Genomic DNA, 12,679 nt, shown 5'->3' on the forward strand with positions numbered 1-12,679 from the left:
TTTTTTAGGCAAGAAAATGATTTTCTCTTAGTGCTGTTTCCTCTGTCTGTTGTCAGCTCCACAAGACAGATTGTATGCACTGGATTTGCAGATTGCATTTCTTTATAAAATATATTGTTTAACTGCCTACAGTCATGCTTCTGCTTCTCTTAGAGCAGTCATCCACTCCACCCGCTCACCAAGTGTTACTGCTTGGGTAGAAGAGATTTCTTTCCAGCAGCTTCTGCCATCTGGAACCACCTTCTTTTATCTCCCTAGTTCATTAGGTCTTCATAGCTTTCAAAATACTTTCTGAAATTACAACTTTTTTCTTTCACCTGTTAATCGTCAGTCTTTGACTCTGTGAATGGATGCTTAATACAGTAGGAAATTCCCTTTACCCACTGTTGTCTTGAGATTTTTGTTGTATAAAGTCAATAGAATGCTTTGATGCACAGTTTGATGAAACCACACACACACACAAAGTTACAGAATGGTTTGGGTCGGAAGGAACCTTTAAAATCATCTGGTCCAACCCCCTGCCATGGGCAGGGACACCTTCCACTAGACCAGGATGCTCGAAGCCCCATCCAGCCTGGCCTTGAGCACTTCGAACGATGGGGCATTCCCAGCTTCTCGGGGCAATCTGTACCAATGTCTCACCACCCTCATCATAAAAACATTCTTCCTTATGTCCAATATAAACCAACACTCTATAAAATAAAATGTTATTGGAAAGTTTCAGAAAGACTGAAACCATAACTGCCTTCTCCCTGCTGAGGAAAGAATATTGTCAGCCTCTGGTTTTGTAGCTTATAGTAAAAGAGTTTCCACCAGCATAGTGCTGCCGCTTAACTTGCTTGTGTGTGTGTATGTACAAAATTATCACTGAGTCACAGAATGACTGAGGCTGGAGGGCACCTCTGAAGACTGCCCAGTCCAACCTCACCACTCAAGCAGGGTCAGCCAGAGCCAGCTGCCCCAGGCTGTCTCTGGTCAGGTTTGGAATATGCAAAGGACAGAAGGAGATTGCATCGCTTGTCTGGCCAACCTGTTGCAAAGTTTGACCACATTAAGTACACTCACTGTCAGGATGCTTTACTCACTCCTTAGTACCATTCTCATGTAGTTTGGAGTATGCGTAACAGTTTGACATTTTGCATTTTCCTGGGAAAGCTAAGAGAGCACAGCTTCTAGAATTGAACATCACAACCTGGGTTTCTTAACTTGCCCTGGCTGCAAAAGCATTTAACAAAGTTTTTTTCTGCTTTATTTTTTAAAGAAAAATTATTTTGTAAGCTATATCCTTTGTACGTCTGCGGGGCTCTGCTGCTCCCTCTGTTTTGATATCTCTTAAAATGCTTGAAAATGTGGAGTTTATGTTCATTCATTATCCACAGGTCTTAGCAGCTTCTGGCTCCATGGAAAATAATGGGGTGGAGTGCTGAGATGCACTTGATACTATGAGATAGGATATCATTATTGTCTTCAGAAATAATTGAAAGAAAATGACAAAACAATGTCTCCCATTATAGAAGTAAGGATAATAGAATATAAAAATCAGTTCTTAATGATGGATAGCTATGCTGAGTGATTTAAGAAGGGGACAGCGTGCTGAGGTAAGGTCAATTAAAAATCTGTGAACAAACTGATTACAAAACTGACTTTTATTCTGAATTTAGTGATAAACCTTAGTTCATAGATCAGATAGCTGTTCAGCACATTATTTTTCTTTCAAAATGTGCTAGTAACAGTGAAATACTGCATTTGCAGACTTTGCCGAAAAAATTGCTAGTAGACCTGGAATAGGCCAGTAGTTGTCTATCTTGCAGAGAAAGTATTCTAATACATGGAAAACACTTTCCCAACCTATGATAATTCATTTATTATGTAGAACATATAGTTTGCTGCTGTTTAGAGATTCAAGAGCATCTACAGTTACAATAAAGAAATATTTTATATTCTTCATATTGAACTTCAGATAAGGTGGAACTTAAGTGGTTTAGTTTCAGTTGGTTTTGATCTCAAATATCTTCATGTGTTGCAGGTATTTTTTAAGCAGTTTATGATTTCCATGTGTTATCCCTTTTTTTGTTAGCTATGTCAACTGCAGGGATGATCTAACGTGCTCTTTTCATTTCACATTGTTAGTAAATATAAATACAGAAAATAATAAATGATTCTTTTTGATGTTTTTCAATTTATTGGTCAGTAGGGGAGCCTGGCAGTCTAGGGAAACATTATGTTGCAAATAATCCTCTCAAAGGAGTGAAAATTTATAAAATACAGCAAGTAGTCAAATTAAACAAATATATCCACTCTAATGATACCTCAAAACTGTGTGTCAAAGGAGCCTGCAATCTTGGGTAGAAAAATATGCTTAAAATTTTGAATCTTGTCTATTGAGATGGTTATCGCTTTTCTTGATTTTTTTCTTTTTTATCCTTGCAATGTAAGGACAAATTTCTCACCTTGTTAAAGTCAATGTGACTTTTGTCTTTGACTTAATTGGTGCCAGGATTTCACCCCTAGCCTCTGTTACTTGTAACTTGTGACTCTTCCCACAGGTAATCTTTTACATTTGCTATTAATTATGCGTCTCTATTCATCTGAGCAACTAAATAATGAGAAAGGTGACAGTTGTATTGATTTTCCTTTCATTTTATGTCTTTCAGGGTAGGAGTCTTTGGCCTAGTGGATAAATTTCCCTACATGATGAGTAGTCTCTAGCTTTTGCAACACCCCTTGCTTGAGCTGACAGAAATGTTTTTGATGTAACAGCTTTTTCCAATTTGTTGGAAAATGCTGACTGAGCTGAATGAAAACACTTAGTGGGAATATGTCAGTGTGATGAGATTTTCATGGGCAAGCAGGCAGACTTCCACCCTGGCCAGCCAGCTATTTGCTGGGCAGGTTTGCTGATAGACGATTCTGAAAAATTATGTTCTACATGAAAATTATTGTTTCTGAATTTTAGTTCCAGTTTGGAAGAAGAAAGGAATGATTCAGAAATGTGGAAGCTTTTGGGGATCTCAGTTGTCTTGTCTGTACAAACCCTTCCATGTAGCAACATGGCAACTTTCTAATAGCTGTTAGTGGGTTTCTTTTCATCTTTAACCAAGAATTGCTATTCTTAACCATTCATGCCTCGTAGTCATGTTATTTTAGATATGAATCCTTTGCATGAATGTTTTTCTGAGAAGTCTCTTAGATATGTTAAAACTTGCTTAATTTTTTGCATCCTCTATAGCAGACATGTAACTCTCTCTTATAAATTCCTTGGGCATAGGATCCAAATAAATGTCTTTACTCTATTTTGCCCTCTGTTCTGAACACTTGGTGGTATTTTATGCTTTAATTCAATTCCTTCTGGTTGATCATTCTTCATGCATTCTTTAGTCATGGTATCAAGTAGATTGGTGATTGAAGGTCAGCTCTGAAAATCCAAAGTGGTAGTTGATAGTAATTTGAATCTTCACTTAAGTGAACGTTGAAAGGTCTTGGAGAGAAAAAAAAGGGGAAATGTATGTCTCAAATGTGGGGGTTTTTCTTGTGTGTTTTTTGTGGGGTAGGAGATACAGGCTATATTTTTTGGAACACTGTTCTGGGTTTTTTGGGTTTTTTTGTGGTTGTTCAGGGGTTGGGTTTTTTTTGTCCTTCTGTGGTGGCATCTGTCCATCTTTCTTTCTGTCCTTGTGATCAGCAAAGTTCTCCATCGAATATCTGAGGCAATCTTCTTGGCAGATGAAAATCTGGACATGTGATTATGTTTCTAGTCGGCTAACTTAACTTTCTGAGTTAGTATCCTGCAGGTTCTGAAGAAGGCTAAACAAAACCAAAACCATACGCAAGAAACTGCTGCATGCATGTGACCAAGAACAACTGAGTTGGGACAGCAGAAATCCTATAGGTCTCTTGTATTAGATGGCTCACCTTCCCTCTGAATAGCTGTCGACATGACAGTCCACTTAGTGCACTAAAAAGAAGAAGAGTGTCATTTGCAATGTTCTGATCTTATACAAGTATTTGTCTTCTCCCCTAGGGTAGGATTTTGGTTCCTGGTCACTTTAAAATGTAAGGCATTTTTTCTTTACGACTTTGGACTTTCCATCAGGAGTTTTAGTCCTGACTTTGGAATCAGGATTTCACTTACAGCAACAGCACTGTTCAAACAAGCTAATACTTGGACAAAACAGGGAATATATCCAAGATTTAATCTGGTCTAGTTTCAAAATTCTATCAAATAGCCTTTTAAGTTAGACAAGATGAACACCTCGTGCTTGGTTATTCTGGGGGAAAAAAAAGAGTTTGCTATGTAGTTCAGCAACAAGTGCAGTGTAGTGCTTGAGCAAAAAGAGTAAGCTTGGGAATTTTAGGAGACACATATTAGAAAAGTGATGGGACAGTAACACTGCTTTCAAATATAGCCTCTGCTCTTTCATTATGTTAGTGTGTTATTTTTATAAAATAAAAAGATGATTATAATATGTAATTTCAGTTAATACAATGAAACATCTTTGGTTTACCCACAGTGTTGAGACTAATCACAGTGTTATTCTTGCTTCCTTTTACAGGTTGCCTTTTTGAAGATGTGAAGAATGTGGATACCTGCGTTGAAGACTATTCTGAAATTCATCTTCAGCAGAAACATTGAGATGACTTCCAATGACGTGACTTCTAGGAAAAAAATCCACTGTCAATACGAAACAAAATGTGTTACTCTTCATATCTGGACGTGTTTCAAAGCCAAAGACAGAGAGAATTAACTTTTGCATCCAGTACGTTCTTAGATGTCATTCTAAGAGTGACTTACCTGTCACTCCTGTCACATCCAGCTGGAATGACTGTTACGATCTCTTGATTGCTAAAAAGAAATTATCTATGTATCTTAGTACTACCTGTATCAGACAGTGTTTGATAGTGGCCTATATGTCAGTAGGAAAATTCACAGCTGGTAGGAGAGAAAGGTTTTAAAATATTTAACGTCCTGGATGCTAACATAAGGTCTTTACTTTCTTTGCTCTGGTAAAGTTAGAGGTCCAACTTTAAAATGTAAATTCTAGTTTCTGTCAAATATATATGTTTATCATGTATATTGTTTCCACATTAAGGTTTATCTTCCTTCTTGGGAGAGAGGGAAGACAGTTCATGTATTCCTATACCTCATTTGAATTTTTAAAAATTGGTAATGTTTTAGAAAATCAAGGTTTTATGCTTACTTGGAATAATTATTCCTTCAAATTCAAAAAAGAACATGTGTGTGAAGGCTGGCCTTGCAGAAACTGCCGGAGGTGAAAGATACTTGTAGCAAGTCAATACAGCTACTCTGAATCATCATTGTCTGTTATGGATGCTCAGTTGCCTTCCACAGGAATGACAGCACATTTCCATGGAATACAAAAGTTGTTAACATTTTTGGCTTTGGAGTGGATTACTCACTTAGTTATCAGCAATTTTTGCCTTCCCTTGTCCAGGAGAACAGGATGGTATACATGCATAGGCTAAGGAACAGGTAAGATGTCTCCTGGCATTTTTTTTTCAGTTCCTGCTCATTGGAATTGACTGCTTTTGAGCTAGAAGGAAGTGATCCTTTAGTATCAACCATCTCTTTTGGACCCCTGATCCCTCCAGGTTCTTATCCCGTATCTGCCTCCATTATCTGCAGTTTTCCTCAAACTTGCTCTTGGCAAATCAGTCAGGTACTGGAATGGTTCGGCTGACCTAGCGTGACAATTCTTGAGTTCTCAAAATGGGTATAAAAAGGTATTCAAACAGAAAAAAAACCCCAAACCAACAAATAAACAAACAAAAAAGACAAGAGAGCCTGTTTATGTAGGCTGGCTTTTTCAAAGCCCCTCTTAAAAAAAAAAAAGATCCTACTTTGTTGGAAAACTATTTTTAGGAGGATGGACTCTGGAGGGAATATTACTGTTAGATGATTTCTCTGAAAGTTCCTGGATTTCAAGCAAAGTTAACATGTCCTTTACTCATGAAATGATCATAATGTAGGACTTGACCCTGCGAAGTGTTGGGCACCTTATCTGGGTTTTACACATCCAAAGACAAGGAGCTGAGGCCTCCTAGCTCCCAGTCTGGTTATCATCGTATTTTTCTGTTATTATTGTAGTTTTCAGTATTGAAGGAAGAACAAAAGTATTCGGAGTTTTGTATTCAGGGACGAAATTATCTAGCTTTAAGGTATTTTGTCTATGCACCAATGTTTACTCATTTTATGAACAAAATATATTTTTTAAATCAGTTTACTGTTTGTTCTGCTTAATTTCTGTGACAGTTTCAGCTTCCCAGAATATGCCTGAGCAATTTGCAGATGGAAGACATTCATGTCACATAGAAATACTCCATCTTTAAAATCTATTCCGACCTATTTAAATTACCCCTGTTAAGGTTTTGCATGTATGGAGCCATCTTATGTCAGAGAATATTTATGCTTTTGAGGTTCAGTCTCTGTCATGTCATGCCGCCTTTGGTATTGTGGCCAGAAAGAGTTGATCTATCTCTGGTAACATACTTGGTTCCAGAATGATCACAGTATCACAGCAGGGTCAGGGTGGGAATGGACCTCTGGGGATCATCTCCTCCAGCCCCCTGATAAAGCAGCTTCACCTGGAGCAGGTTGCACAGAAATGCATCCAGGCAGGTTTTGAATGTCTGCAGAGAAGGAGACCCACAGCCTCTCTGGGCAGCCTGTCCCAGTGCTCTGCCACCATCAAAATGAAGTTCTTCCTTATATTCAGGTGGAGCTTCCTGTGTCACCGTTTGTGCCCGTTGTCCCTTGTCCTGTCTCTGGGCACCACTGCAAGGGGCCTGGCCCCGTCCTCTGGACACTCGCCCTTAAGGTATCTGTAGACATTGACCAGATCCCCTCCCAGTCTTCTCCTCTCCAGCCCCAGCTCTCTCAGGCTTCCCTCAGAAGGGAGATGCTCCAGTGCAGACAGATCATCATCCAGATGATGAATGCAGACATTTCACTGGGAGTATTTTTTGGGGAAAAAAACCCTTCTGAAGATGAAAGACAGATCACTCCCATACTGCCTGGTCTGCTGCTCATCTGTGGGAGCTAATGGTTGAGGAAAAAACCTGAGAGAGGGCTAAGCCCAGCGTGTACACTTAAAACATTAAACTTTTTAGGAGCTTGCCCTCTGGCTACGTATGTTTAAAGATTTTCCTTGTTCTTTTTTACCCTATATGTTGGTGAACTGGGTCTTGCTGGGGTGGAGTTAACATATTCTTCATAGCAGCCCGTATGGTGCTGTGGTTTGGGTTTGTGGCTCCCGCAGTGCTGGTAGCACACCAATGTTTTGACTATACCTGGACCTTCTCTTTGATTTCCTGCTCTGCCCCCACCTCCCCCCAGTGAGTAGACTGAGCATGGGCAAGAAGAGAGGAGGTGGGGGGACGCAGTGGGGACAGCTGTGTCCCCCCCCGAAGGGACATCATGCACAGCAGTAAAAACTGTGGAGGAAGAAAGGGGTAATGGGGTCGAGGTCATGGTTGCGCACAGAACAGCTAGGCATTGGTCTGCTTGTCGGAGGTGGTGAGTTGCTGCGTTTGCATCACTTGGTTTTGTTTCCCTTTTTTCTTTCTCTTTGCTTCACTTATTAAACTGTCTTTGTCTTGACCCGCAAATTTTCTTTTGATCTTCCTGTTCTTTACCCCGTCATGCTGGTGGAGGAATGGGGAGGGAGAGTGTGAGTGAGCAGCTGAGTGGGTGTTTAGCTGCTGGCTGGGGTCAACCCACCACGATTGGAAGCAGAAGTTGCAAAGTCCCCAAAAGAAAAAGAATAAAACTTTCTGATGCATCTCGGCAGGACAGTGTCATGTTCCCCCTTTCTTGGTTCCAGCTCTGAGACCTCCATTAACATTTAACCATTGACATTATCTGGAAAATATCAGACCACATATGATAATATATAAATGCCTCGGACACGTTTCCATTTAAAAATAGATTTCTTAGGCCGTGTTCAGGAAAAAAATATATTTTTGATACTTTCCCAGATACCAGGCAATACATTATTCAGAATTCCTGTTTCTGCAGATAACACTTGTGGCTTTTTTTTCCCCTCCTATTTCTTATGTGATCTTTTCTACTTAGCCAGTAGTGGACTTGAAATGGGACAGCTTCACACGACACTTTCTTGCATTCTAGCTGCTTTATAAAAGCAAAACTGGGCCATTTTTTCAGGGCGATCTTAGCAGTTAACCATGGGCTCTCATGAACAGTGGACTTGGCTTAAGAAAATGTGTTGAGTTCCTATCAAGGCTCCTTCCTTGACCTTTGCCTATCACTGCCCTTGTGTAAGAGTCGGTCTAAAGAGAACGATATTGTCTCAACATTGCTAACAGAGACCTGGAGATGGAATGTGCTCCTCATGGACACCGAGACCCAGTGACCCTGAAGGAGAACTGCACGGTACGAGGAGTACTGTGCCGCTCCCTGATACCCGGCCCTGGAAGGAACAACTACGATAAGGTCGCACAACAACTGTTGTCGTTACGACGAACCAGAACATGCGTGATAATCTTGCTCAAGAAGGCAGAGACTGACAACAATCCATGGGCCAGAGGAGGAGCAACGTGTATTGCTCGGCATAAAAGAGGACTCTTTAGCAACTGAATTTTAGGAGATCGCCACCAAGGATCACGACGATCGGAAGGACCGGCGGGACGCTGCCTGGACCTGGGACCACAGGGACGCCTTGGACCCGTGGTGGTAGCTATAATCCTCTTTCCTTTTTACTTTATTTTTTCTTCACTTTCTGTCTTTCTACCTATCGCACGCCGCTTTATGGGCAAACAATAAAGTGGTGCTGCTTGATTAAAGCGTAACCCCTTGGCGCGGTCGCCTTGATTTTTGCACTTTGAGATCATAGTAAACGACCCATCACGAGTCCGCTGAGTGGACCGTGACACCTTGCCTCCATTTCTCTGTCTGTTGAATAGCATGATGCCATTTGGTTGTTGACATCAGCATTTTGAAAAGTTGTTTAAGTACAATTAGTACAATTATTTACTGTGTTATTTTCTTAGCATCCAGAGTTAGTGGCACATTTTAGTCTAGTCTAAATGCCGTGTTTGGATACATCCATAACAGAAAGCGTGTTGGTTTTGAAGTGTGCAGGCAGTATCTCCGTGCAGATGGAAAAGCACGCAGCAAGACAGGACTTAGCCTAGAAGCTGTGTTCTTAGGAAATTTTTTGTCATTCTTATCGCTTGCCCTCTCTCCCCAGCACTTTTTATCTGTTAAGTCTGCATTTTTCACTGCAGAAAGTGTCTTAATTTTTGCTTTCTGTAGTGCCAAGCATGCTGTTAGTCTTAAAGTAATAATAATAAATCAGCAATGACGTTAAGAAGTCCCCCACTCACATTAACTGAGATAGATGTGCATCCTTTCCTAATATGCAGTTTCCAAATAGTGTATGGCAACAAGAAGATATTAAAAATGTCAGCTTTAATTTTAATGTGCTATTGGGTTATAAAGATGGCTATCGCTGTGGTGCAGAAAACATGCCTATCTGTCAGACCAGTACTGTTCCCTCCATTAGCAACAATATTGTTTCTGTCATTAACGGGTCACAGGGGGAATATACTAGTGTAGGACTTGTTACTTCTTTTAAACAGGTTTGACCATTTAACTGGGTTAGTTAAATTGGTGTACCAAATTGAGTCCCAATGGGATTAATTTTAATTCCAAAATTAGGGTGGCTCTCTAGCTTTGTCTAAATCCCCACTAGAGCATGGCAGAATAAACTGAACAATAATAACAAAAGGCTTGATCAGGGACCTGTACTGGTATTGCCCTGTGAGTCAAAGGCCGAGTTCTAGCTTACCTCCATTTTACTTTTCTGTGTAGAGAAACTTGTCTGTATAAGGAGCAACTTTAATTAAAATTTATAATAGATCTTTCTGCACTCAAGCATTCTGGGTTTAAATGCAAATGCTTTTCAGTAATTTTCTTTCTGTTTTGCTGCCTTCATTTTCATTCTCCCAGAACACCACTTTGTGGTTTCAATTTTAGACTTCGCGTCCTTTCATTTCTCTCCTAGCCAACTGTGCTCCGTTATAAATGACAGGTAACTGGTCTGAGGTACTGCATTAGCTCATCAGCCTCATTCCTTTCGGTTTTCCTCCACAGGTTTTCTGGCTACCAGAGTATCACTGTTGTAGAAGCACTGCAAAAAATCTGCAGATGGACAAATTATAGAAACATCGAGCAACTCTGTCTTTACTAGACTACTTTGGTTTATTCTTTCGGAGCAGGCTGAATTGCCTTCTAGCAGATGCTGAGGAGCATTAGGCAATGTTCACAGAATAGCAGGAATTTTGCAGGTTCACCTGCTAACAGCTCAGCAGCAACATGTGTATCTTCCAGTATCTGATTGAAACATGGCATTTTTCTTACTGTGGACAGCAATTGCTGTGTTCATATCCCGCGGTTCTGTGGTTCAGTACTTTCAGATGTTGTTCTCTTGAACCTGGCAGTAATGTTGTTGTGTCACTGCTGTATCGTGTCCAGTGGTACATGCTTCATTGCCATCCGATTGTCTTAACACGTGGATTGTGCAGGTCTGTGTGCTGTGTCCTTAGTGATAGATGCTGCTTCCACCCGCTTGTGTTCAGGGATGACATAAATGTGTGTTAATTTACCATGTAAACAACAGAAAACTTTATTTCAAAATATAAAGTGTCATTTTAACATACATGCTTTTAATCATTTCCTTAAGATTGCAAAGTTTTTGTGGGGTTTTTTTGTTGTTTGTTTGGTTTGGTTTGGTTTGGTTGGGGGTTTTTTGCCATAACCGGGTTTTCTGTAGTGCGGGCAGGAAGGCAGACCTGCAGAGGGCTCTGCCATGTGTTTGTGTCACTGGCAGCTCCACCAGCTAGGGGCTTGTGAAACAGACTTTACACCTTCATTATTGATACCAGCTAATTACAACCCCAGCTGGCTGGCCATCTTGTCTGTTACTACACGTGTTTCCTCACTTTTAAAACTATGACTGTATCATAAGGGTCATGGGTCTCCTGTCGGCGACAAGGTTGTTTGCTCAGCAGTGCAGCTGGGAGAAAAGTCCCTGTGTGGCCATAAACCAAGTCACGTGGATGAGGGACGGACCGCGAGTACGATAGAGCTGCTGTAGCCGTCCTGACTTCAGTGGAGCCATTGCCAGTTTACATCAGCCAACAACGTGCAGTGTGGACAGGAGGGAGGTGACGTCTCTTGTCTTCCCCTCTCAGTCCCACTTCAGAATATAGAACTGAGTTGGCACGCGTGTAGAAATAGGGCTGGGTATGTCTCAGAAAGGCCTCACACCACGTCTGGGCAAGTGTGTCCAGAGGACGGGGCGAGGCTCCTTGCAGTGGTGCCCAGTGACAGGACAAGGGGCAACGGACACAAACGGTGACACAGGAAGCTCCACCTGAATATAAGGAAGAACTTCTTTACCTTGATGGTGGCAGAGCACTGGGACAGGCTGCCCAGAGAGGCTGTGGGGTCTCCTTCTCCGCAGACGTTCAAAACCTGCCTGGATGCGACTCTGTGCCACCTGCTCCAGGTGAAGCTGCTTTAGCAGGGGGCTGGAGGAGATGATCCCCAGAGGTCCCTTCCCACCCTGACCACATTGTGATTCTGTGACAGCCACGGAGTCAGTTGTCATTGTATCACCATATCAGGAGGGCTCAGTGCAGCGCAAGAGTGAAAATGCAGCAGAAGGACATTGGCTGCAAAACAAGAAGAGGGGAGAAAGAAATTCCGTCAGTGCTCTATCAGCTCTGCCTGATACAGTCCTAGATTAATAGGCTTATTGAGTATATTCATGATGCAGTGGCTCTGCTCTCAACTTCTTTGTAAACTTTGTCAAAAGTTTCTGTCTGTGAGTAATGGGAAGCATGACATGTAACGATCCGGTTGTATAGTTCACGCGGGCTGTTTGCTCAGATTATTAGACTTGCCCTTTACCAGGCTTTGATTTATGTGGACCTAATAAGAGAAGAGCAAGAACAGTCCTTTGTTTGAGCTTTAAAAGAAAACAGAGGTGTGGGACAATTTACAGTTTCTGCTTTGTTGCTGAAAAGGGGTTTGCAAATTTATTGGAATAAATATCCTTAAACTTGAAGCAAAATGAAAATGCACTAAATTAAGAGTGCCTTTTAAATTAATGGCTATTGAGAAGAAGATACAAGTTGTCGTTTTAGTTGATTCACAGTAATTATTAAGATCATATTTTGTGGCTGAGATGCACAAACACGGCTTGACTGTTGCAACCTCTTATCTCAAGAGTACAAAGAGCGGTGTCTGTTCCGATACAGCAAACACAGCTCTGGCAGTTCTCTGTGTAGGTAAGTAAACAAGACATGAGCGAGCCCAGCCGAAGACAGGGAGCACAGCGTGACAAAGGGCTCTGTAAGATGCTTAGAGGGAAAAGATATTAACAGCGTGCCTGATGGACGTTTTTTCCTGTCTTTAGAAGTGCTTTTTAGATTGCTGCAGGCATATGAAGAAACATTTTGGTGGGTTGGGGATTTTGGAATTGGTGTCATAATTTGCAAATGAAAACATATTTCCTAGCTCATTGGGTTTTTTCGATGGTCTCATGAACTCAAAAGAACATCTTGTCATATAGCAATGCTGATTTTTTTAACTAATATTTCTAATTACCCGTGGATTTACTAGGGTCTGCGTTAC

The 12,679-nt window shown here is 41.1% G+C and overlaps 1 protein-coding gene and 1 long non-coding RNA gene across 3 annotated transcripts in view; both read left to right on the forward strand.

Moving 5' to 3' along the window:
* Positions 1–6,238, forward strand: part of UBE3D (ubiquitin protein ligase E3D) — an 84,551-nt gene extending 78,313 nt beyond the window's left edge. For both annotated transcript variants that reach the window (XR_008822567.1, XM_056343560.1), the window contains one exon: positions 4,554–6,238. Coding sequence is in view for 1 of the 2 variants with exons in the window: in XM_056343560.1 (XP_056199535.1) it covers positions 4,554–4,574 (21 nt within the window). In the remaining variant the exon portion in view is untranslated. The remainder of the gene's footprint in view (positions 1–4,553) is intronic.
* A 521-nt stretch (positions 6,239–6,759) lies between these two features.
* Positions 6,760–10,697, forward strand: LOC130151845 (uncharacterized). Its single transcript, XR_008822743.1, has 2 exons — positions 6,760–8,710; positions 10,133–10,697. It is a non-coding gene; the product is annotated as an uncharacterized LOC130151845 (long non-coding RNA).
* Positions 10,698–12,679: the final 1,982 nt, after the last annotated feature.

This window comes from Falco biarmicus, chromosome 6 (genome assembly GCF_023638135.1).
Source record: "Falco biarmicus isolate bFalBia1 chromosome 6, bFalBia1.pri, whole genome shotgun sequence".
Classification (NCBI taxonomy): domain Eukaryota; kingdom Metazoa; phylum Chordata; class Aves; order Falconiformes; family Falconidae; genus Falco; species Falco biarmicus.